The sequence below is a fragment of the Accipiter gentilis genome, chromosome 7 (assembly GCF_929443795.1).
Source record: "Accipiter gentilis chromosome 7, bAccGen1.1, whole genome shotgun sequence".
Taxonomy (NCBI): Eukaryota; Metazoa; Chordata; class Aves; order Accipitriformes; family Accipitridae; genus Astur; species Astur gentilis.
Genome location: NC_064886.1, coordinates 10,448,519 through 10,473,492, shown reverse-complemented (window position 1 = coordinate 10,473,492; position 24,974 = coordinate 10,448,519). Strand labels below are relative to the sequence as shown.

General features: G+C 67.6%; 3 protein-coding genes across 4 annotated transcripts; all 3 read left to right on the top strand.

Annotated features, from left to right (window-relative positions):
• Window positions 1-1,874: 1,874 nt before the first annotated feature.
• Window positions 1,875-12,161, top strand: LOC126041044 (sodium/potassium-transporting ATPase subunit alpha-2). 2 transcript variants are annotated; one of them, XM_049806255.1, is made up of 24 exons: window positions 1,923-1,976; window positions 3,796-3,921; window positions 4,013-4,117; window positions 4,208-4,267; window positions 4,578-4,781; window positions 5,158-5,271; window positions 5,366-5,500; window positions 5,870-5,987; window positions 6,079-6,347; window positions 6,548-6,746; window positions 6,984-7,093; window positions 7,210-7,344; window positions 7,430-7,619; window positions 8,161-8,336; window positions 8,414-8,550; window positions 8,618-8,768; window positions 9,133-9,301; window positions 9,385-9,539; window positions 9,614-9,737; window positions 10,219-10,364; window positions 10,889-11,019; window positions 11,108-11,209; window positions 11,289-11,380; window positions 11,953-12,161. In XM_049806255.1, exons 2-24 carry the CDS (start codon window positions 3,868-3,870, stop codon window positions 11,979-11,981), a joined length of 3,105 nt encoding a protein of 1,034 aa, XP_049662212.1. In that variant the 5' UTR covers window positions 1,923-1,976; window positions 3,796-3,867; the 3' UTR covers window positions 11,982-12,161. The 2 variants fall into 2 exon arrangements, with proteins under 2 accessions (XP_049662213.1, XP_049662212.1); XM_049806256.1 differs by lacking the exon at window positions 3,796-3,921 and having other exon boundaries at window positions 1,875-1,976.
• Window positions 12,162-13,656: 1,495 nt separating this feature from the next.
• Window positions 13,657-18,569, top strand: CASQ1 (calsequestrin 1). Its single transcript, XM_049805427.1, has 11 exons — window positions 13,657-14,296; window positions 15,130-15,214; window positions 15,545-15,645; window positions 15,864-15,975; window positions 16,349-16,422; window positions 16,504-16,634; window positions 17,512-17,557; window positions 17,684-17,738; window positions 17,816-17,916; window positions 18,007-18,081; window positions 18,344-18,569. Exons 1-11 carry the CDS (start codon window positions 14,057-14,059, stop codon window positions 18,506-18,508), a joined length of 1,185 nt encoding a protein of 394 aa, XP_049661384.1. The 5' UTR covers window positions 13,657-14,056; the 3' UTR covers window positions 18,509-18,569.
• Window positions 18,570-19,229: 660 nt separating this feature from the next.
• On the top strand, window positions 19,230-24,904 carry PEA15 (proliferation and apoptosis adaptor protein 15). The gene is made up of 4 exons (XM_049805395.1): window positions 19,230-19,313; window positions 22,183-22,356; window positions 23,190-23,345; window positions 23,473-24,904. The coding sequence occupies exons 2-4, from the start codon at window positions 22,185-22,187 to the stop codon at window positions 23,535-23,537; spliced, it is 393 nt and encodes a 130-aa protein (XP_049661352.1). The 5' UTR covers window positions 19,230-19,313; window positions 22,183-22,184; the 3' UTR covers window positions 23,538-24,904.
• The last annotated feature ends 70 nt before the right edge of the window (window positions 24,905-24,974 follow it).

The following is a 24,974-nucleotide window of genomic DNA, read 5'->3' as shown; positions in this document are numbered from 1 at the left end:
GGAGGACTGGGCTGCCCCGGTTGGGGGGGACGGTGGGGGCCGGACGCCTGGGTCCCCCGTGGGGCCGGGGTGGAGGCCCAGCACGTGGCGCCTGCGCCTGCGTCATCTGTTTGCTCAGCTTGGGGGGCAGCGGGGGGGGGTCAGCGGGGGGCACAGCCTGGGTAAACACACACCCCCCCCAACCGGCCTTGGCATGCCCAACCCCGACTGGAATGGACTGGGGGGACTGGGAGGACTGGGGGGACTGGGACGGACTGAAGGGACTGGAATGGACTGGGGGGACTGGGATGGCCTGGGGGCACTGGAATGGACTGGGGGGACTGGAATGAACTGGGAACACTGGGGGATATTGGGGCAGACTGGGGGGACTGGGACAGACTGGGATGACAGGGAGGTGCTGGGGAAGATGGGCAAACTAGGTGGTACTGGGACAGACTGGAAGGTAGTGGGGCAGATGGGGCGCTGGCACAGACTGAGGGGGACTGGTCCAGACTGGGGATACTGGATTACCTTGGGTGTGCAGGGCTGGACTGTTGGGACTGGGGCAGACTGGGGACACTGGGTTACGCTGGGAGCGTGAGGCTGGACCAAGGGACTGGTGCAGCAGGCTGGGCTGTGGGGATGCTGGGTGCACTGGGGCAGACTGGTGGCACTGGTGCAGGGGGCTGTGGGCCCCACGGCCGTGCCCCCCCCCCCATGCCCTTGAGCCGCCCTTGATGGTTGCCATGGCGACTAAGCCGGACCCTGGGGGGCCGGGGAGGGGGGGGGGGGGGCGCTACTGGGAGGGGACCTTGGAGTGGCACTGGGGGCACTGGAGCTGTGGGGCAGGACTGGGGCGGTGGGAGGGACAGGGGGAGCCGGAGGGGGTGTGGGGGGGTGTCAGGACGTGACACTGGGCACTGCCCCGGCGCAGCCACGTCCCTGGGCACAACTGTGTCCCCAGGAACAGCCAGCCTGGGCACAGCCGGTCCCCTGGGCACAGCCAGCCCGGGCACAGTCGGCTGCAGGCACAGTCGGTTCCCCGGGCACAGCCGTGGCCCCGGGCACAGCTACCACAGCCACAACTGTGTCCCCAGGCACAGCCGGTCCCTTGGGCACAGCCACGTCCCTGCGCAACAGTTGGCCGAAGGCACAGTTGTCCCTGGGCACAGCCGCATCCCCGGGCACAGCCGGTTCTCCGGCACATGCAGTCCTCGGGCACAGCCGGTCCTTGGGCACAGTTGTCTCTGGGCACAGCCCCCCCCCCCGGCACTGCCGTCCCCAGGCCCTGGCCTTTCCCCGGCTAATTTTAGCTGTCCCCACGTTCCCGGTTGCTGCCCGGTGGCACCAGCGTCCCCGGCCGGGGCAGCAGCACACTGGGAGAACTGGGGACACGCTGGGGTGGAGACCAGCTCCCCCCCCCCCGCCCAAACTGCCCCCCTGGTGTCACCCCCTGCTCTGGGGGGGCTGCAGGGAGGGACCCAGGAATCCCGGCAGCCCCTGCCCCCCCCCCCCCCCCGCCCCCCCGCCCCAAGCCGTGGGGTCAGCGTGGGGGGCCCGGACGCCGGGGTCTCTTGCCACCCCCCAGCGCGGGGGGAGGGGGTCAGGAGGGGGCACCCCCTGGCCCGGACACCTGGGTTCCCAGCGCTCGGCCGGGACCCCCCACCGCCCCGGATGCCTGGGTCCCACGGCCGCCTCCGGAGGGGGGGGAGGCTGAAACCGGGAGGGGCCCGGAGACCCCCAGCACGGCCCGGGGGGGGGAGCGGCAGGAAGAGGGGCCGTCCCCCACATAACGGGGGGAACAGGAGAGGGGGTCCGGAAGGGGTCCGGGGCCGGCCCGGAGGGGGGCTGAGGAGGGGGGCAGGCCCGGCTGGGGGCGGGGGCGGGGGGGGCCGGGCCGGGCGGGGCCCGGGAGGGTTTTTCTCGGCCGCCGCCGCCGCCGCCGCCCCCGAGTGCCCCGGGCCGAGAGCAGCGACGGCAGCGCCATGGGCAGAGGGGTGAGTAGGGGCGGCCCGGGGCGCCCGCTGCCCCGCCACCCGCCCACGCGTGGCACCCCCCCACGCGGGGCACCCCCACGCCCACCCACCCCCGGAGCGCCCACCCCTGCAGGCACCCGCCTGCTGCCACCAGGCACCTGACTCTGGCACCCACCCACGCGGGACACCCACCCGCCGCCAGCCGGCACCCGCCCACGCGGGGCACCCACATCACCCACCCGCCGCCAGCTGCCACCCACCCCCGGGGTACCCACCCACTGCCACCCGTGGGCTCTCTCCCCGTCGGCCCTGTCCCCAGCACCAGCACCCACCCACGGGCGTCCTGCAGCCCGCAGCCCCCCCCCCCGCCCCCCGCCCCACCCCCCCAGGGGCCCACTGCCACCCCCCCCACCTCTCGGTGCCACTGGACCCCACATACTCTCCCCCTCGGGGTCCCACTGCCACCCATCCCCGAGTGACCCCCGGCACGGGTGGGCAGCTGCCCAAATGCCTGGGTCTCCCCCCCCCCCCCCCCCCCACTTCGGGGAAGGAATGCGGAGGGAGGGGAAAGGGTTCCCCGCGGTGGGGAAACTGAGGCACGGAACCAGGGTGCCCCTGCGGAGGAACACCCCTCTCCCCGTGTCCATCCCCCACCCGTGCCCGTGGCCCCGTGCCCGTGGCCCCAGCTGCTCAGCGCCAGGGTCCCCGGTGCCGTGGCAACGGCCGCGGGGGGGCCCTGAGCCAGGGCTGGCACCTCGCCCGGCACCCCCTGTCCCGCCGGGCCCCCCCGTCCCGCCTGGCATGGCCGGGACCCACCCCCACGCTGGGACCCCCCGGCCCCTGGGCACCGGCCCAAAGGTGGGGGACCCCGGAAGATGTGGGACAGGGGATGCCCCCCTCCGTGGGTGTCCCCCCCATAGGTGCCCCCCCCACGGCTGTCCCTCCTGGCAGTCTGTCCCTAGGGAAATGCTGAGGACACCCACCACCCCACCCTGTGCCACCCTCTTGCCCCCCCCCCCCCAAAACCCTGCGGTGCCCCTTCAAGTGGGGACCCCCCCCTCCACACGTGCAAAGCAAAAGTGTCCCCGCATGGGGGGCTGGGGTCCCCAGTGTCTGGGGGGGGGGGGGGGGCCAGGCAGCAGAGCGCCGCCCACCTGGGGGTGCCCCGTGGGGTGGGTGTGGGTGCCCCCCGTGTCCCCGTCCCCGCGGTAACACGACCCCTCGGTTCCCGGCCGTTGTTCTTGGCACCGGGGCTGTTTTCCATGACCGCATCGGCCCCCCTGGCCCCCCCGGCCCCACGCTGGGGCACCCGCCACCCCCCCCCGGCCCCTGCCTGCTCCTGCCTGCTCCTGCCAACCTCCGGCCCGGCAGGCAGAGCTGCCACGGACGTGCCACCGGGCCCTGCCAGCCCTGGGGGACCCCCTGCTGCCGGCAGCGGGGGGGTCTGGGGCACCCGTGTCACCCCCCTCACAAGGAGAGCGGGCAGGGCTGCCTGTCCCCTGCCTGCAGTGGCACCCCTGCATCTCCGTGACGCCCTTAGTGTTGGTGGCGTGTTCCTCTCCCCAGCTTGTGGGGACCCCCTTGGCCACAGTGACCCCCCCAAAGGCCCTGGGGACACCCCCATGACCACAGTGAGGCACCCCTACAGCCCCAGGGACACTGCCACCCCCACGACCACAGTGCCACCCCCATGGCCCTGGGGTTGCCCTTGTGACCACAGTGACAACCCCCCCCCCAGCCACAGTGCCACCTTCATGGCCATAGTGCCACCCCCACCCTTGCTGCCATCCCCACCCATGGCACCCCTCCCAACCTGGGACACTTCCCCCCCCATCTGCAGTGCCCCCCATGCCCACGCTGCCACTGGTACCTGCAGTCCCCCCCATGCCCACGGTGACGCCCCGTACCCTCGATGATGCCTGTGGCCACGGTGACCCCCATGCTGGCGGTGACATCCATGCCCATGGTAATACCCGTGCCCACGGTGAGGGCCGTGCCGCTGGCGGTGCCAGCTGCACCAGTGGTGCCAGCGTGCCCACGGGGTCCTGCGCCCACAGGCCGGCCGGGAGTACTCACCTGCTGCCACCACCTCCGAAAATGGGGGCGGCAAGAGGAAGCAGAAGGAGAAGGAGCTGGATGAGCTGAAGAAGGAGGTCAACTTGGTGAGGAGGGGGCCGGGGGGGGGGATGACAGCTGAGACGACTGACCATGCCACCTCAGCTGGGGTGACGCGGGTGATGTGTGCCTGGCAGGATGACCACAAGCTGTCCCTGGATGAGCTGGGCAGGAAGTACCAGGTGGACCTGTCCCGGGTGAGATGTCCCCACATCCCACCCTCGATGCCATCTCTAGCATCATCCCCCCCTGTGGGTGACAGCCAGCCGTGCCCCCTGTCACCGCGCAGCATCCCGTATCCCTCCTGTCCCCATGGGTGGCTCCTGGCCGTGCCCTCCATCCCCTCCTGGCACCCTGCATCCCCGTCCCCATGGGTGACACCCAGCCATGTCCCCTGCCCCCTCCCGGCACCCTGTCCCCATGAGTTACCCCTGGCCATACCCCCTGTCCCTTCCTGTCCCCGTGGGTCCCCCCGGCCCCGAGTGGCAGCGTGTTCCCACCCCACAGGGCCTGACCAACTCGCGGGCAGCTGAGATCCTGGTGCAGGACGGCCCCAACGCCCTGACGCCCCCCCCCACCACCCCCGAGTGGGTCAAGTTCTGCCGGCAGCTCTTCGGGGGCTTCTCCATCCTCCTCTGGATCGGGGCCATCCTCTGCTTCCTGGCCTACGGCATCCAGGCTGCCATGGAGGATGAGCCCTCCAATGACAATGTGAGGGCACCCTGGGGGCCACACACGGGCATTGTGGGGTCCCTGAGCATCTCAGGGGCCACAGGCATCGTGGGGTTTATGAGCACCCTGGAGTGCACAGGCATTGCAGGGGCACAAGCACACTGGGGTGCACAAGCATTGGAGGGGGCACAGGCACCCTGGGGGGCACAGGTATGATGGGGGCTCAGGGGCAGGATGGGCACAGGTACGTGCCCACTCCCACCATGTGCCAGCTCTTGGGGGGTCTGGATGTGGGGGTCAAATGGGCCAGGCTGGCGCGGGGGTCCCCTCCCTAACACTCCACGCTGGGGGGCACCTGGGGGATCCCACCCTGCACACTGGGGTGGCAGGTGCTGAGGTGCTGCCTGGGTCCCAGCTGTACCTGGGGGTGGTGCTGGCCGCCGTTGTCATCGTCACCGGCTGCTTCTCCTACTACCAAGAGGCCAAAAGCTCCAAGATCATGGACTCCTTCAAGAACATGGTGCCCCAGGTAGGATCCCCAGGTGGGCACCCAGCTTGGCATAGGGGTTCCGGGTGGGGTGGGGGTGCCCAGGCGTCCCTCAGGGTGCCCTGCACTCTGGCAGCAAGCGCTGGTGATCCGCGAGGGTGAGAAGATCCAGATCAACGCAGAGAACGTGGTGGTGGGCGACCTGGTGGAGGTGAAGGGGGGGGACCGGGTGCCTGCTGACATGCGCATCATCTCCTCCCACGGCTGCAAGGTGAGTGGGCACCGCTGGGCGCTGGGGCTGGCATGGGTGGGCACTGGTGGTGACATGAGGTGGGCTCAAGGACTAGCATGGTTTGGGCAATGGGACTAGTATCAGGTGGGCAGCAGTGGTGATACAGGATGGGCACCAGGGGTGGCGTGGGGTGGACATCAGGGATGGCATGGTTCAAGTATCACGGTTGGCATGAGGTGGACATGGGGACCAGCACAATGTGGGCACTTAGACCAGTATGGTTCAGGTGCCATGATTTATATAGGGTGGGCACCAGGGGTGGCATGGCAACAGCAGGGCTGGCCCGAGTCCAGCCAAGCCTGGCAGTGCCTGGTGCCTGCTGGCACCCACCTGTGCCCATGGCACCAGGTGGACAACTCATCACTGACGGGGGAGTCGGAGCCGCAGACCCGCTCACCTGAGTTCACCCATGAGAACCCACTGGAGACCCGCAACATCTGCTTCTTCTCCACCAACTGCGTGGAAGGTGGGTCCTTGGGTGTCTCTGCCTGCTTTGGGGAGACATGGGGGGTCCCTGGTGCCCCCCCGTGGCTGCATAATCCTCCCCATCCTGCCAGGCACCGCTCGCGGCATTGTCATCTCCACGGGGGACCGGACGGTGATGGGGCGAATCGCCTCGCTGGCCTCGGGGCTGGAGGTGGGGCGCACACCCATCGCCATGGAAATCGAGCATTTCATCCGCCTCATTACCGGCGTCGCCGTCTTCCTCGGCCTCTCCTTCTTCATCCTCTCCCTCATACTGGGCTACACCTGGCTGGAGGCCGTCATCTTCCTCATCGGCATCATCGTGGCCAACGTTCCTGAGGGGCTGCTTGCCACCGTCACCGTAAGGGCCATTGGGGGAGCAGAGGACTGGGATGGTGCAAGGGGGGCCCTGGTTCTACTGGGAGGGAAGTGGCGGGCACTGGTTCTGCTGGGCTGGCCCTGGTGCACCCAGCAATGTCCAGTGCCTGGTGCTTGCTGACACCCATGGGTGCCCTCTGAGCCCTGTGGGTGCCTGCTGAGCCCCGTGATGCCCCCCCCCAGGTGTGCCTGACGCTGACAGCCAAGAGGATGGCACGCAAGAACTGTCTGGTGAAGAACCTGGAGGCAGTGGAGACGCTGGGCTCCACCTCCACCATCTGCTCTGACAAGACGGGGACCCTCACCCAGAATCGCATGACCGTTGCCCACATGTGGTTCGACAACCAGATCCATGAGGCCGACACCACCGAGGACCAGTCTGGTGGGTGGCTGGCACTCTGACCCCTCCCTGAGCTCCCTGACCCCTTGGCACCCCAACCACAGGAGCACACCCTTTCTTGCCACTGCACCCAGATGTCACTGCCCTGGCACCCCATCCCCTGGGCACCCCCTTCCCTGGGCCCTCAGTGCACCCTAGAGCACCTCTGGGAGCATGGGAGGAGTCCCCAGAGAAGATGGGGGGGCCCCAATGCAACTGATGGGGTCAGGTGTCCCCCAGGTGCCACATTCGACAAGCGCTCGCCCACCTGGGCAGCACTGGCCCGCATCGCTGGGCTCTGCAACCGTGCCGTCTTCAAGCCGGGCCAGGAAAACATCTCCATTTCCAAGGTAGGTGGATGATAACCCCCCAGAACCCCTCCGAATCCTACCGACAGACAGGGCAATGCTGGGCCCGGTGCCCCCTGTGCTGCCCGCGTCACCCTCAGCACCCTTCCCCATGGCAGCGGGACACAGCGGGTGACGCCTCGGAGTCGGCGCTGCTTAAGTGCATCCAGCTGTCCTGTGGCTCTGTCAAAAAGATGCGGGACAAGAACCCCAAAGTCACCGAGATCCCCTTCAACTCCACCAACAAGTACCAGGTCTGCTGGGCCGGCGGTGGCGACACTGACCCCTGGGGCAGGCGGGCGGTGCCGCCTGGTGCCAGCGTGCCCGCTGTGCCCACAGCTCTCCATCCACGAGCGGGAGGACGACCCCCAGGGGTACCTGCTGGTGATGAAGGGGGCCCCCGAGCGCATCCTGGACCGCTGCTCCCGCATCCTGCTGCAGGGCCAGGAGGTGCCGCTGGACCAGGAGATGCGGGAGGCCTTCCAGAACGCCTACCTGGAGCTGGGGGGGCTGGGGGAACGTGTCCTGGGTGAGGATGGGGTCATGGGGGGGTGGGGGGGCTCAGGGGATGGGGCAGGGATGGGCGCATGGGGGCACAAGTGCATGGTGGGCATGGGGTGTAGGGACGTGGGGGCACACAGTGGGTTGATGGAGGGTATGGGGCGGGAGAAGGTGGGGGGCATGGAGGACATGGAGGCAGGGGGTTATGAAGGGTGTGGGGCAAAGGGACATGGGGACAGGGGGATGGGGAGGGACATGGAGGACTTGGCAGGGGCATGGGGACATGGGCGTGGGGTGATAGAACTTGGGGACACAGGGGCGATGGGGCACATGGGGGGCAAGGGAACACGGTGTGTGGAGGATGGAGCGGGAGGACCATGGGGACACAGGGGACATGGTGGGCAGGGAGGCACTGCTCAAGGGGATGGGGTGCATGAGCACATGGGGGACACAAGGGATGTGGGGGAAAAGGGGGCACCGGGGGGCCATGGTGGGGGATGAGGAGTACCGGGTGAGGGAAGGGGGTGTCCATGGGTGCCCACACCCTGTCACCCGCTGGCGCCCGCCAGGTTTCTGTCATCTCTACCTGCCCCCGGACAAGTTCCCCCGCGGGTTCAGGTTTGACGCCGACGAGGTCAACTTCCCCACCAGCAACCTCTGCTTTGTGGGGCTGATGTCCATGATTGACCCGCCCCGCGCCGCTGTCCCCGACGCCGTTGGCAAGTGCCGCAGCGCCGGCATCAAGGTGAGACCCCCCTCACCATGAGCCCCTTGATGCCCCTCGGAGCATGGGTCACCCCTCTGTGTGTGTGTGTCCCCAAGGTGATCATGGTGACCGGGGACCACCCCATCACAGCCAAGGCCATTGCCAAGGGGGTGGGCATCATCTCGGAGGGCAACGAGACAGTGGAGGACATTGCTGCCCGTCTCAACATCCCCGTCAGCCAGGTCAACCCCCGGTAGGTGCCGGTGCCAGGGGTGGTCCTGGGTGGTCCGGCAGCCTCCGCTGAGGCTGTGGTGTGGCAGGGAGGCGAAGGCTTGTGTAGTACACGGCTCCGACCTGAAGGACATGACCTCGGAGCAGCTGGACGAGATCCTCAAGAACCATACTGAGATCGTCTTCGCCCGCACGTCCCCCCAGCAGAAGCTCATCATCGTGGAGGGCTGCCAGCGCCAGGTGCCCTGTCCCTGTGTACCCTGCTGCCCCTGTCCCTGTGCCCCATGATGTCCCTATCCCCGTGCTTCACGGTGCCCTTGTCTCTGTGCCCCGTGGTGCCCCCAGCCCTTGAGTGTCCCTGTCCTGGTGCCCTGCAGTGCCCTGTCCCCGTTCTCCACCTTGCCCCTGTCCCCGTGCCCCTTTCCCTCTACCCCAAGCTACCCCGCTGTCCCTGGGCCCCTTGATGTCCCAGTCCCCAAGCACCATGGTGCCGCTATCACTGTGCCCCACCGTGTCCCCATCCCGTGCCCCACGATACCTCCATCCCCGTGCCCTCCCGTGCCCCATCCAGCTGCTCCACGGTGCCTGACCCCTGTGTCCCCAGGGTGCCATAGTGGCAGTGACAGGGGACGGGGTGAACGACTCCCCGGCACTGAAGAAGGCTGACATCGGCATCGCCATGGGTATCGCGGGCTCCGATGTCTCCAAGCAGGCGGCCGACATGATCCTCCTCGATGACAACTTCGCCTCCATTGTCACCGGCGTGGAGGAAGGTCGGTGCAGGCCCCTCCATCGCCCTCCTCCCCCTGGACGGACACCTGCCACCTCTGTCACCCACCGCCCACCATCCCCACAGGGCGCCTGATCTTTGACAACCTGAAGAAGTCCATTGCCTACACCCTGACCAGCAACATCCCCGAGATCACCCCCTTTCTCCTCTTCATCATCGCCAACATCCCCCTGCCCCTGGGCACTGTCACCATCCTCTGCATTGACCTGGGTACTGACATGGTGAGGATGGGGGGGACAAGGGGTGATGGGGGGGACAGGGGTGACAGGAGGTGACGGATCACCCCACCACCCAGGTCCCTGCCATCTCCCTGGCATATGAGGCAGCGGAGAGTGACATCATGAAGCGCCAGCCCAGGAACCCCCGAACGGACAAGCTGGTGAACGAGCGGCTCATCAGCATGGCCTACGGGCAGATCGGTGAGGGGCGGGCACACCAGCCTCCCCAGGCAGTAACAGGGGCAATGGAGGCCACCAGCACTGGTGGCACCCCCAGGACCCACCAGTGTCACTGGGCTCCCACTAGAGATACTGGGGACATCCCCCCGCAGCTGGCACCATGGCCACTGAGTGAGACCAGGGCACCAACTAGTGACCCCAGAGCACTCACTCGAGATATCAAGGGCATGCCAGGACCCACGGGTGATGCCAAGTGATGTTCCCCCAGCTGGTGTCTGGAGCCCCATGTGACTCTGGGGCACCCACTGGTGCTAGTGGAGCACCTAGCAGTGACATCAGGACAGCGAGTAGCATCGGGCTGTGCCATGATTAGCCAAGACCTGACCCCGCACCCCAGTGGCCCTTGGGGTGCTGATCCCCGGGTGCTGCTCCCTGATCCTGGGGGTGCCCACCTCTGATCCCGGGGGTGCTGATCCCCGATCCCGGGGTGCCGCTCCCCCAGGGATGATCCAGGCACTGGGCGGTTTCTTCACCTACTTCGTGATCCTGGCTGAGAACGGCTTCCTGCCTGGCACACTGGTGGGCATCCGCCTGGCCTGGGATGACCGCTCCACCAACGACCTCGAGGACTCCTATGGCCAGGAGTGGGTGAGTGAGCTCCTCGCGCGCCCCTCACATGCCCGCTTGTGTGACTGCCTTTGCACAACTCTGCTCTGCCTGTGCTTACAGACGTGTGCCCTCGCCCACCCGTAGCTGTGCATGCACAAACCCACCCCTCAGTTCGTGCAAAGGCTTTGCATGAGTGTGTGTACACACGTGTGCGTTTTTCTGTTTGCACATGCTCTCACAGCCCTGTCCTTCTGCACATCCCCTCGCACGCCTGTTTGTGCACTTGTCTTTGCACAGCTGTGCTCATGTGCGTGTGCTCACACATGCCTAGGTGAGTGTGCCCTCGCATGCCTGTGCTAGTGCGAAGCCCTTGCATGCGTGCGCACACCCACATGAGTATGTTTGCACACACCGTCCCACACTCATCCTTCTCATCCCCTCGCACACTTGCTCATGCACCTGTCCCTGCGTGGCGCGTGCTCGTGCGTGCCCTCCCATGTGTGAGCGTGCGAAGGGGGGACACACGCAGGCGTGTGCTGAGGCCGTGCCCCCCCCCCCCCCAGACCTATGAGCAGCGCAAGGTGGTGGAGTTCACCTGCCACACCGCCTTCTTCGCCAGCATCGTGGTGGTGCAATGGGCCGACCTCATCATCTGCAAGACCCGCCGCAACTCTGTCTTCCAGCAAGGCATGAAGTGAGTGTCCCCCCTACCCCCGGCACCCATGGGTGCTCTTCCCCAGCCCCCCCAGCCCGTGTCTTGCACCCATACCGCTGTCCCGCAGGAACAAGATCCTGATCTTCGGGCTGCTAGAAGAAACGGCGCTGGCAGCATTTCTGTCCTACTGCCCCGGCATGGGGGTGGCCCTGCGCATGTACCCCCTCAAGTGAGTGTGTGGGGGGGCACCCCGGCCCTGCCCCCCCCCACCCATGGGTGCCCTCCTACTAACGCTGCTCCCCCCCCAGGGTTACCTGGTGGTTCTGCGCCTTCCCCTACAGCCTCCTCATCTTTGCCTACGACGAAGTGCGCAAGCTCATCCTGCGCCGCTACCCCGGTGGTGAGTGAGACCCCACCCTTGCGTGGCCCCCCCAAAACCCCCCATGGCTATTGCCCCCCCAGGGTGGTCACTGCTTTCCCCCCATTTGGGGCACACTCCCCCCAAAACCCCCGGTATGGGCTCTGCCCCCCAAATCCCCCCTTTTTGAGCACGCCAAAGTCCTCACTGACCCCCTCAAGTGGCTACTGTCCCCTGCCCTAAGTGGCACAGCCCCTTTAGCCCCTCATCTTGCTCCACTGCCCACCAAAGCAACTGCTGCCCCCAAAACCACCCTCAGGGCTGGCACATGCCCCCGAAGGATTTAGGGGGGCACCAGGGGAGGGCACTTAGGGGATACCAGGGGTGGGTGGGGGCATCCAGTAGGGGTTGGGGGGGACCTAGGGAAGTAGGGGGCACCCAAGACGCATGGGGAGAACCCACAGGGGTTGGGGGGAGACCCAGGAAAGTGAGGAGCCCCCATAGGAGAAGGGGATACCCAGGAGAGGTGAGGGGCACCCAAGAGGGATGGAGAGCACCCAAGGGATGGGAGGACCCCCATCTGATCCCCCCTCTGGATGCCTGCCCCCTTGCAGGCTGGGTGGAGAAGGAGACCTACTACTAGACGTCTGTGTGGGCAGCCCCCCCTCACCCCAACTCTCCACCCCTGTACTAACCCTGGGGACTGGCGCTGCTGGGCATGGGACCTCCCCGGCCCGGGGGGGACCTAGGAGTGCAGGGGGGGGCACCCTCTGCTCCCCCTGTGGGGCACCCAGACCCCCTCACACCTTCAGAGCAATAAAACAGTTTAACCCTTTTGCGCCCTCGTCTGTGCTGCAGGGAGGGCAATGGTGGGGGGACAGAGAGACTGGGGGCGGCAGGATGGGGGGCACAGGGGGAGGGATGGAGCCTGGTTGCCCGCCCCTTTCTCTGTGTCCCCCAGTACCCCATATCCCTCCCTTGTTAGTTGATGCCCCCACATGTTGCCCCCATGACTCCCCATGCCCCTCCATGTGCCTTCATGCCCCCCCCCCCCCCCGTGCCCCCCATGTGGTGCAAGGCCCTGGCACATCCTGCACCCACCCGGACACCTGGGTCCCCATCCCGCGGGGGGGCTGGGGTTGCCCCGGCCCTGCTGAGTCAGCATTGGCGGGGAGGGGCATAGGGTCTGACCCCGCTCGGGTTTCGCCAACCGGTTTTGGTGTCACCTGGGATTAAAAATAAGGAGGATCCGAGTCACAGTCACCTGAAACCGGGGCTGGGGACGGAGGGGGCTTGGTGGGGGAGAGACAAACACCCCCTTGCACCCTCTGGCACCTGTGTGTGAGGGTCCCAGGCACCCCATAACCCCAACATGGGGGTCCTGAGCACCCCAATTTCCTGCACAGACGGGTGCTGGGCACCCACAGCCCTGAGAGTAGTGGTCCTGGGCACCCACAGTCTTTGGCATCGGGGTCCCAGGCACACCATCGCCCTGAGAATGGGGGTCCTGGCTCCCATGGCTTCTTGGCTTGGGAGGAGAAGCCCCCTGCCCAGCCCTGGGGGGTGGCCATGGGGGATCACCCCCCCCAGCCTGGGGGGATCCACTTCGCAGTGATCAGCAGAGCAGGTGGTCATCCGATCCGAGGGGTACAGAGGTGAAAAAATACCCTGTGTCCCCCCACCCTGACAGGGCTGGGCAGCTGGTGGCTGGGGGGCTGGGGGGTCCCCATCGGCTCCAACCCAGAGCTGTCTCCTAGGGTGGGGGTGCTCAGTGTTGGGGGGTGGGATGGGGGTACCCTGTCCCCCACCCTGGTGCCATCAGGGCCAGCTCTGGTATGTCCCTGTCCCCGTCCCCAGCCAGGGACTCTGGGGGCTGGGGAGGAGAGTAGCCACCCAAGGGTCCCCAGCACCCACTAGGGCCGGCCCCCCGTCCCTTCGGCATCCCTGGGACCCGGTGCTGGTGACCCCAGGCTTAGCTCCTTATTTTTAGCCCCCCGCCCCCCCCCCCCCCAGCTCCCTCCCACCGGCTCCTCTTTCCTTGCTTAATATGGAGCTGGAGCGGGGCCGGAGAGGCGGGAGGGGACAGGAGGGGACGGGGCTGAGCCCCCCCCCGGCCGGACCCCGCGCCCTGAGCCCCCCCTGTGCAGAGGTGGGGGGACAGGGAATGCAGGGGGGATCGGGGTGCTACTGTTCCCCGCTTTGTGCCTTCAGCCCCTTTGGGGCTGGGAAGGGGCCATGTGTCTGTGTGTCCCCTCCTGGCGAGGCCGAAAGGGGCCGTGTCTGGCCGTGTCCCCCCCCCGGGGGCCGAGTCTGTCCGTGTCCCCCCCCCGCCTCGGGGGCTGTGTCTCTCCGTCCCCTCTGGGGCCAGGCAGGGGCTGCGTCTGTCCCCTGTGCTGGGGCTGTTAGTCCCAGCTGGGCTCTGTCTGTTTGTCTTTCCATCCGCGGACGCAAAGGCATCATCCGTCTGTCCCCAAGGCTCTGTCTGTCTGTCCCCATCTGGCTGTTGTCCAGCCCAGGGGCTGTCTGTCTGTCTCTCCGTTCCCTGGCTGTGTGTCCATCCCTGCTCATCTGTGAGTCCATCTGTCTGTGGGTCCCATCCCCATCTGTCCCTCTGTCCGTCCCTCTCCGCAGGTCTGTGTCTCTCCGTGGGTCCCATCCACCCACCCATCTGTCCCCATCCGTGTGTCTGTCCCCGTCCGTGGGTCTGCCTGGCGGGCAATGGGGGTTTGGGGATGGGTGCTGGCACTGCTGGTGCTGGGGGCCAGGGTCCCGGGAGGGGCAGGGGACGGCCTGGACTTCCCCACATACGACGGGCTGGACCGGGTGCTGCCCGTCACCCTGAAGAACTACAAGGCGATGCTGAAGCGGTTCCCGGTGCTGGCCCTGCTGCACCACCACCCCAGCCAGGGTGACCGGGCAGCCCAGCGCCACAGCGAGATGGAGGAGCTCATCTTGGAGGTGGGCACAAAGGGGGGCACAGGAGGCAGGGGACCCCCACATGGCGCTGGGGACACTATAGAGACCAGGGGATGCAGGTGGGACAGGCACAGGCGCTGGGGTACCGGCACCTGTGTGGCACTGGGGACACTGGTTGGGACCAGGGACACCGGTGCGATGGGCAGCTACACCCATATGGCACTGGGAACACTGGTGGGGACCAGGGGATGCTGGTGGGAGAGGGACTGGCGCTGGGGCACCATCACCTGTGTGGCACTGGGAGTGTTGGTGGGGACAAGGGGGCACCGGTGGGATCAGGGGTCAGTGGTGCAATGGGCACCAGAACTGAGGACACTGGTGGGGACTGGGGGATGCCGGTGGGACACACACTGGCACTGGGGCACCAGCACCCATGTGCCACTGGGGACACTGTAAGGACCAGGGGACACTGGGGAGGGACAGGTACCAGCACACAGGGTGGGAGGTCCCTGGGGGCCAGTCAGGGGCAGAACAGCCTCACTGGGAGGGGACAGGGGCTGGGGTTGACAGGGCTGGGGACACTCCCCCCCCATCTTTGCCCTCTCCATATGTGGGCCATGGGCCAGCAGGGTCCCCCCCACACACCCAGAATAGAGCCCAGCCCGCTGCCAGCATCACCAGTTGTGGGGACACCAGCTGCCGGGGGGGACCCATCCCCAAGAGCTGGCACTTGCTGGGACCCCCAGCATGGGGCGGGGGGGGGTAGGGTGGATGGATGGACGGATGGAGGGGAGGCACAGTTGGGCTGGGGACCTTTGGCTGCGGGGGGGGAACAGGCCTGGTGGCAGGTGCCCCCCAGCACGTTGTCCCCCCAGCTGGCAGCCCAGGTGCTGGAGGACAAGGGAGTGGGCTTCGGCCTCGTCGACTCTGAGAAAGATGCAGCTGTGGCCAAAAAGCTGGGTAAGGGTGACCCATCCCTGCCCCCCCCGGGACTTCTCAAGCACAGCAACCCCCCCAGATCCCCCTACTTGGCACAGGTGTGTCCTCCCTGCATCCCCCCCAACCAGGCACAGGGAACCCCCTGGACCCCCTAAACCTGGCACAGGGACCCCTGTATCCTCCAGCCTGAGACAGGGACCCCCAGAAGCCCCCCCCTCCCATCTTTCCCCCCATCTGGGAGAGGGATCCTCCTGTATCCCCAGCCAGGCACAGGGACCTCTCCCAGACCCCCAAATCTGGCACAGGGACACCCGCCCCCAGCACCCCCGCTAACCGCCCCCCCCCCCCCAGGCCTGACAGAGGAGGACAGCATCTACGTGTTCAAGGAGGATGAGGTGATTGAGTATGACGGGGAGCTGGCAGCAGACACGCTGGTGGAGTTCCTGCTGGATGTGAGAGCCCCCGCCCCGGGAGGGACCCAGGCGTGTGGGACCCCCCTTTCAACTGCTTCCCCCACCAATATCCCAGGAGGGAACCCAGGAGTCTGGGCCCCCAACCCTTCCTTTGCGTAGTTGGGGGAGGACCTGGTCATCCTGACCCCCCCGCCCCAGCTGTGCCTGACCTGGGGGGGTCTCTGGGGACCCCAGTGCTGCCCCCAAACCCCCCCCAGGTGCTGGAAGACCCGGTGGAGTTCATTGAGGGTGACCATGAGCTCCAGGCCTTCGAGAACATCGAGGATGACCCCAAACTCATCGGCTACTTCAAGAACAAGGACTCAGAGCGTACGTGGGGCTGGGGCAGCTCCCCCATGTCCCCCCTGTGTCCTCCCCTGTGGGCCCCCCCCTGGGACCCCAGCCACAGCCCCAGTCCCAGCCCCCAGGGCATTCTTCCAGCCATCTGTTTGCTTATCCCTCCCTTCCTCCATCCATCCGTTCCTCCATTCATCCCTTGTGGAGGGCTCCAGGGACTGATCCGATCTGGACAACCCTGGCCATGTTGGGGACCGTGGGTTTGGAGGGGGTCCTTCTGGACCCAGAGCTGCCAGGATGGATCTGGGCTGGGGGTGCCAGTGCTGCCTCCCAGCGCAGGGCCGTGGGGCCAGTACCTGGTATTGGTACCCGGTGCTGGCGCCAGGACCCATCCCTGCTCCCCCAGACTTCAAGGCCTTTGAGGAGGCGGCTGAGGAATTTCACCCCTACATCCCCTTCTTCGCCACCTTTGACAGCAAGGTAGGGGCGAGGGTCCCGGTGGGGCAGGGTCACCCTCTGCCATCACCCACGGGTGGCTCAGGGACCCCAACCCTGCCACAGGCGGCCAAGAAGCTCACCCTGAAGCTGAACGAGATCGACTTCTACGAGCCCTTCATGGAGGAGCCCCTGACCATCCCCGACCGGCCCAACAGCAAGGAGGAGATCATGGCCTTCGTGGAGGAGCACAAGCGGTGGGGGCCCGGCCACCCCCAGCCCTGCCTCGGTTTCCCCTGTGGGGGCTGCTGGCGGGACCATGGGGAGGTGGTTGCCATGGGGAGGTGGTTGCCATGGGAAGTGGGTGTCACGAGGAGGTGGTTGCCACGGAGAGATGGTTGCCATGGAGATGTGGTTGCCAAGGAAGGTGGTTGCCAAGGTAGACCGTTGCCATGGGAGGTGGTTGCCATGGGGACAGGTTGCCATGGGGAGGTGACTGCCAGTGCAGCCACAGCCTCCGGGATGGGGGATTCCCGGGGAGAGGGAGGCCGGGTGGGGGCCGCCCCCCCCAGTGTGCATTGAGGCCCAAACCCTCTCCCTCCACCCTGGCAGCTCCCCTTCCCCTGACACCACTTTGCTGGCAGTGGCCCCTGGGGTGACACGAGTTTGCAAGGCCTCATTAGGCGGGGGTGTGGGCGCTGAGCCTGCCTCTGGGGTGAGGCGTCAGTGGGCTGTGGGGCAGCTGAGCCCCTCCCGGGGCCAGGGTTGGGGGTCCCGTCAGGGCAGGCAGGGCAGGGTTAAGGCCCGGGTGCTGCTGGGATGTTCCTGCAGCCTTAATCCCCCCACCCGGATCAACCCGCCCCCCCCGCCGCGGCCTCAATCCCGTGGGAGATGGGGAGATGGGGGGGACCCTCCACGGCCCCCCTGGGTGCCAGTGGTGTCAGGGGCTCAGCCCCAGCCCTGTGCCCCCCCACCCCTCCAGAGCCAGCCTGGCTGTCCACCCCACCCCCAGCCACTGTACCCCCATCCACACAACCCCCCCAGCCGCACAGCAGAGGCCGGTGGGGGTGGGCAGTGGCTCTGGGTTAGGGCTGGTTTGGGGGTGACCCTCACCCCCCCCCCTCCATCTCACAGGGCCACTCTGCGGAAACTCAAACCCGAGAGCATGTACGAGACCTGGGTGAGTGCGGGGAGAGAGGGATGGGGGGGTCCTGCACCCATCACCTTCCCTGCCCCCCCAGAGAGCCCCCCACCCACTGGAGTGCCCACCCTCCTGCTGGTGACACCAGCCCATGTCCCCCTCCAGGAGGATGACATGGACGGGATCCACATCGTGGCCTTCGCAGAGGAGGATGATCCAGGTGAGGGAGGGAGCTGGGAGGGGGGTCCAAGGGGTCCAGGGCAGGTCCTGGCACCCCTCACCCCTATACCCCCCCAGATGGGTTCGAGTTCCTGGAGATCCTGAAGGATGTGGCCCGGGACAACACGGACAACCATGACCTCAGCATCCTCTGGATCGACCCTGAGGATTTCCCACTGGTACTGGCCCCCCCCCGGGGGGCACACTACGAACCCCCCCTGTGCTGTAGGGCAGGCCTGGGAGGGCTGACCCCTGTGTGCCCCCTCCAGCTCATCCCTTACTGGGAGAAAACCTTCAACATTGACCTGTCCCGTCCCCAGATTGGGGTGGTCAACGTCACCGACGTAAGTGTGTGCATGTGTGTGTCCTGGGACCCATGGCATGGCCCTTCCCCTCATGTCAGCCAGCCGTGGGGGCTGAGTCCTGATGGGCTCATCACACTGGTGGGCCTCAAAGGCAGCCCCTGGGAGCTGGTGTCCCAGCCTGTCCCGTCCCCCTGGGGGTCCCCCATGTCCCTCCCCCGTGTAAACCCCTGCTGCCTCCCACGGCATGTGCCCCCCCGCCCCATCCCTGCCCATCCCACGTCCCCCCCACCGGCGTCCCCAGGCCGACAGCGTGTGGCTGGAGATGGTGGACGAGGACGACCTGCCCAGCCCAGCAGAGCTGGAGGAGTGGATCGAGGACGTGCTGGCAGGCGAGATCAACACCGAGGACGACGACGACGAGGATGATGACGATGATGATGATGATGACGATGACGATGACGACTAGGCCTTGTGCTGGGCCTCCGCTCTCGTCCCTGTCCCTTAGTGAGCCATTAAAGTACCCAAAGAACCAGGCTGTGTCACCGGGGGGCAGGAGGGCTGGAGGGGCTCCAGGCACAAGCAAGATCCCTCGTGCGAGACTGATTGCCCCTTGTCACCCCTCCAACTCCCCATGCACAATCCACTGTGCAGCATCCCAAGGGATCAGCCCCAAAAAGACCCGCCCCAGCAACCCGCCCCCCCCCTTCCCCCCCCCGTGAGATCCTGGTGGCAGCTCTCAGGGGATCTCCCTGTGCAAACCCCCCTGCTCCATGCAAATCCCCATGAAGGATCCCCCTGCTCGAGTCCCCTCCCCGTGCAGGGGATCCGAGATCCCCGTACAACACCCCGGGGGGGACGACTTGCCCTGGGGTTTCCTGGGGGGGACAGTGACACCCACTGGGGACTTGGACACTCGTGGGTGTCCCCCGACGTGGCTCTTTCCTGGGGTGGTGGCTGGGGGTCCCTGGAGGGGGACAGGACACGCTCCAAAGGGATGGGGGGCGTCACTGGGGACGCCTCCCCACGAGACGGTGCGTGGGTGCCCCCCACGGATGCCCGCGCCAGCCACCACCCACTCACGGTCCCCGTGGGGCGGGGCGGCTCCTCCGACCTCCCCCCACCCTGCCCAACCAAACCCCGCCCACTCAGCCCCGCCCCGCTAAGCCCCGCCCCGCCTCTCCCCACCCCCCCCCCCGCGCTGCTCAGAGCGGCAGCACCGAGACACCGAGCGGCCGCACCGGCACCGCCACCGGCACCGCCCCAGCCGGCCGGTAAGTGCGGGGCTGCGCGGGGACCGGAGGCTCCGACCGACTACCGGGACCGGGACCGGCACCGGGACCGGATGGAGGCGGCGGCCGCCGGCTCCATCCGGTCCCGGTCCCTATCCCGTTCCCCTCAGCCGGGCAGGGGGCCGCGGTAGTAGACCTCCCACCCGGGTACTAGACATCCCCCCCGGTAGTAGATAACCCCCCCCCCGGTAAAGGGCAGTGCCCCCCCCCCCATGATGGCCCCCTCCAGCACATCCCGCCGCGGCCAGGAGGGAGTTAACGGCCCCGGTGTTACCGGCGGTGCCAGGACCCCCCCACACTCTCCCGGTGCCCCCCCCCCTCCCCGGCTCCCGCCTGCCCCTTCCACTTCCCCTTTCGCTCCAGTATGGGGGGGGGGACACCCGAACCCGTGACCCGCGGTGGGGGGGAGCGCCGGGCCCGCCGGTCCGCGCGGTGCCACCCGGTCCCCACCCGGTCCACGCGGGACATGGGGTCCCCCCCTCCCAACCCGAGACCCGGCGTGTCCCCCATCCCCCCGTGGATGCCACCCGGTCCCCGCGGGACACGGGGGCCCCCCACCCATGCCCCCTCCCCACGGTGTCACCCAGTCCTCCCAGTGCCGCCCAGTACCAGCGGAGTACCGGGATGCCACCCATTCCGCTGGGGCAGGGTGTCGTCCCCCCCGCCGGGGGTGGGTGCCTTTGCGGGGGAGGGGGGTTTGCGTGTGGCCGGATTCCTGGGGAACACGAGTGGAAAGGGGCGCGTGAGGAGGTCACGCGCCCCAGGGCCAGGCTGGGCCCAACTGGGGCCAAACTGGGGCCAAACTGGGCCGTGGTGGCAGCAGAGCCTCCTCTTCCGCCCCGCGGCCCCGGGACGGGGAGGGCTGGGGGGGCCCACGACTCATCATCCACCCACCCACCCACCCCCTCGCCCCGTGCTTCGGCCCACGGAGCGTTTGCATGGCCCCGCGTGGGGAAATTGTGGCACGGGGCGGGGCGCCTCCAGATGTGCCCCAGATGTGGGATGTGCGGCCCCGGGGGATGCTGCTCCGGCCGTGAGCAGGACGGGACCCCCCCGTCACGGGTGGGACCCCCCCCGGGTCAGGATGGCGCCGGTGCCCACGCAGCAGGACGATGCCCACAGGGCGCTGTCTGTGGGGCCGGGCCGTGACTCGGTTTCCGGGGGGGGGGGCTGAGAGGGGTGGGGGTGGCCCCGGCCGGGCCAGCGCTGCGCTGCTCCCCGTGGCACAAAGGCCTCTTGTCCCCCGGGCTGCGGGGGGGGGGGGGGGGGCCTCCTCCCCTTCCCGCTATCGCCACCCACCCCAAAATCACGGGGGGACACACAGTGATTGGAGGAGCCCCCCCACTCCACCCTCCCCCCCCCCGCACCTGGCCGGAGCGGGAGAAACAAAGGCGGGAAGGAACCGGCCCACCCGTGTCCTGCCCCCCCCCGCGCCATGTCCTGCCCCCCCCCCCCCCCCCGCGGAGGGATTAGGCGCCCCCCCCCCCCCCGCCGCCCGCCCGCCCGCCCTTGTGAATGGGCCCCCGTGGAACCACGCCCCTCGTGCATATTCATGAGGCGCTTTGCATGGGAAGCGTGAATGGGGGGGGTCCCGCGGGGGAGTGGGGGGTCCTGGGCATTCGCCCCCCGGGACCGCGGAGGGGGGTGGCGCGGGAGGACCCAGGCGTCCGGGCCGGACCCGCCGGGCTTGGGAACGGGCAGACGGCCACGGCGTGGGGCGGGGGGGGGGTGGGGGTGGGGTGGGGGGGGTGGGTGTCTCCCCACACCCCCACACCCCCCGCCCGGAAGGACCCGGGCGTCCGGGCCAAGGGCTGAGTCATCGGCTGCCTTAAAGGGGCCGGACACGGCTGGGACACGCGTGTGTGCGCGGGGGGGGGCACGCGGGAGCGTGTGCGTGTGAGTGTGAGGGTGTGGGTGCGCGCGGGTGCGGGGTGTGGGTGGGTGTCTGTGTGTGCAGGTGTCTGCGTGGGGGGGGATGTTTACGGGTGTAGGCACGAGTGTGCGTGTGCGGGGGGGCGCGGGGGGCTGCGCATGCGTGCACGTGCCGGGGGTGAGCAACGCAGTGGGTAGCGGCGTGTCTGTGTCCGTGTGTCCTGTGTTCCCCCCCCCCCCCCCCCCCGCCCCGTGTCTGTGTGGCCCGCATGGGGTGCCCGGGTCCCCTTCTCCACCCCATCCTCCCCCCCAGCACCCACGGGTGCCGCCACCCGGGAGGGACACGGTGCAGCCGAGTGCTGCGATCGCCACGGCAACCGCATCCCTGGGGTGGGTTGCAGCGGTTGCCACGGCGACCGAGGCGCAACAGCAGATGGAGGACAGGGTGTGACACCCCCCCCCCCAGCCCCGACCACCCCCCATACCCACCCGGACCTGGCACTGGGGCTGGGGGTGCCCCCGGTCCCCCCAACCCGTCATCCCCCCATGTCAGGGTGCCCAGAGCCACTGCAAAGGTGGGGGGGATGTGGTGAGTGTGCGGTGGGGGGAGCTGTGCCGTGCCGGGGGGGTCAGACCATGCAATGGGGGGCCCTGTGCAAGGGCAGGGGGCTTGTGCAAAGAGGGGAGGGTGTCACTGCAAAGCCAGGGGGGTGTGCAAGCAGCACTGTGCAAGGGGGGGGGGGGGGGGCTGTGCAAGGCCAGGGCGCGTGTGCGAGGCCACAGCAGAGCAGCCGCTGCCAGCGCCCGCGGGTCCCGCCGCCCCCCCATCCCCGTCCCTGTCACATCCCGTGAGCGTCACATGAGTCACGGGCCAGCGGAGCCCGGCTGGCGCCACGGTGTGGAGGGGGGGACCAGGGCGGGGACGTGGAGTGGGGGCAGCAGCTGAGGCCGGGCAGCTCATGACACGGGTGTTGCCCAGCCATGGCCGAGTACCGCAGCCTGCTGGAGGAGCTGGCCCAGAACATCACGGCCGAGGACCTGGAGCAGCTGAAGTCAGCCTGCAAGGAGGACATCCCCAGCGAGGAGAGCGAGGCCATCGCCACCAGCCACCACTGGTTCGCCTTCCTTGAGAAGCACAGCAAGCTGGACAGAGGTGAGACCCCCCCCTCCCGGGTGGCCCTGGCCTCTGTTCCTGTCCGTCCCCCGTTCCCCAGCCCTGGCCACTGCCCTGATCCTGATCTGTCTCCTGGTCTGGTCCCCAGCCAGGTCCCCTGTCTCCTTTCCTGCTCCCCATCCTGGTCCCCTGATCCCTGTCCTGGTCCCTGGCCCCTGCCCCGATCCATGTCCCCTCTCCTGATCCCTGGCCCTGTCACCTGTCCCCTGTCCCCTCTCCGGATCCCCATCCCAGTCCATGACCCCCTGGCCCTGGCCCTCCCCTCTTCCCTGTCTGGTCCCCATCCCTGTGCCTGTCCCTGTCCCCTGGGTCCTCACCCTGGCCCCTTCCCCCATCCCTGTCCCCCCTCCTGGTTCCAGTCCCTGTCCCTGCTCCTCATCTCTGTCAACTGCTGCTGGCCCTGCTCCTGTCCCCTGCCTCAGTCCCCATCCCTGTCCCTATCCCCTGCCTTGGTCCCTGTCCCTGTTCCTGTCCCCTGCCCCAGTCCCCACCCTGGACCCTGCCATGTGCTCTCATCCCCATCTCAGCCCTTGTTCCTGTCCTTTGTCACCTCTTCCAGTGCCCATCCCAGTCCCTGTTCCCTGGCATTGTTGTCCCCTGTCCTGCTCCCCATCCCTGCCTGCTCCCTGTCCCCAGCTCCCATCCCCTGTCCCGGTCTCTGTCCCCAGCTCCTGTCCCCTGTCCCAGTCTCTCCCTGCCCTCTCCCCATCCCCTGCTGTGGTACCCATCACCATCCCCTGTCCCTGTCCTCGGGCATCCTTGGCAATGCAGCACTGGTAGCCCAGCACACATCCCTGTCCCCATCCCTGCAGACAACCTGTCATACATCGAGCACATCTTCGAGATCTCGCGTCGCCCAGACCTGCTGACCATGGTGGTGCAGTACCGCACCCAGGTCCTCAAGATCTCTGAGGAGGATGAGGTGGACACCAAGCTCACCCGCATCCCCAGTGCCAAGAAGTACAAGGGTGAGCCACCCCCCTTGCCCCTGGACAGGGACCCCCCCATCCCCAGGGCAGGGACAGGGTCCCTCTAGCTAGGGGGCGATACAGGGAGAGGCCCCACTGATTCCCCCCCCCCCCCGTGTCTTGGCAGACATCATCCGGCAGCCCTCTGAAGAGGAGATCATCAAACTGGCCCCCCCACCCAAGAAAGCCTGAGGGGGGGGGGGTGAGGAGGAGGAAGAAGAGGAGGAGGAGGAAGGCTGTGGCCCCCCCCCCCCGTGTCCCCCTGCCACCTCTCCGGCCCCAGGGCACGGGCAGGCGGGGGGGGCCAGCACGGTCACTAACAAAGTCTTAACGTCCTCCCCCCCACGTCGGGGCCGGGGGCTGGGGCGGCTCTGCGTGTGCGTGTGTGTGCACGTGTGGGTGTGCGTGTGTTTGGGGGGGGGGCGCTTTGCTATTCCCAGGGACCCCCTCCAAGCCCTCACTGGGAGGGGGGACAGCAGAAACAGGGACCCCCCCTCCAGTCCAAGTTGTGGCTTGCGGGGGGTGACAGGCACCAGAACCACCGCTACCCCAGTGCCAAGGAGGGGACAGACAGGGCTGGGGACAGGGACCCAAGTAAGCATCATAGGGGGGGGTGGGCGCAGGGATGAAGGATGGGGCACGTCGGGAGGGAGGCGAGCAGCAGGGCTGAGCAGTGGGGGGGGGTGTCTTTGTTGACTCCCCCCAGGCAGGCTGCAGGATGGTGTGAATTTGTCAGGCCTCAGCCCCACGGGGAGGGTAGGGGCACATCAGTTGTGTCCCACCCCCAGGGGCTGCAGTGGGTGGGGGGATGAGGAGGTGACATGGGGGGGCAAGGCAGTGGGAGCCCCTGTGCAGGGTGGTGATATTCAAGGGGGGGAACCCCAGACCCCCCTCAACACCCCAGACCCTCCCTGAGCATTGGGGAAATCTCCAGTGGAAGGACACCCCTTAACTCTCACTTTGGCAGGGGGCAATGCAGAACTTGCATCCCCCCTCAAACCAGCCAGCCAGATTTGGCAGGGGGGAGGGGGGAATCCTTCCAGCCTCCCCCAGTGCCATGCTGGGAGGAAGGGGGTACTGAACTGGGAAAACAGGCACAGCCCCCATTAGTGTGCACGTGGGGAGGAGGGTGTCTTTGGGGTACAGCTCTAGCTACTAACCTGGGTGGGGGGCTAGCGAGGGGGGGACTGGAGAGAGTATATGTTAATATATTTTATTTAATAAAAGCTAAAACCCGCAGAGCGCCTGTGTGCAGCCGCCAGCTCTTGTGTCCCCACCCCTCGTGTCCCCCCCTTCCCCTATTTATTGTGTCCAGGACAGGGACCACATTCATTTCCCCCCCAAAAAACTGTGTCTTTTGTTGCAAAATGACTGTTTGGGACCCCCCCCACCCTCCTGGTGAGATCCTGGGAGGGGGACATGGGGACAGGTGACACACTAGTGTCCCCCAGCCCCCAGGGGGGCCCTCCCTGCTCCCTCTACCCCCATAATCCCACTTCCCCCCCCCGACCGTGCTGACTGTGTACAGATCTCTCATAAACAGATGGAGATGAAAGCTGCTCTGGAGGGTCGCGTGGCTCTGTGAGGGGGGTATTTGGGTGAAAACACAGCCAAAAAGGGGCAAAATAC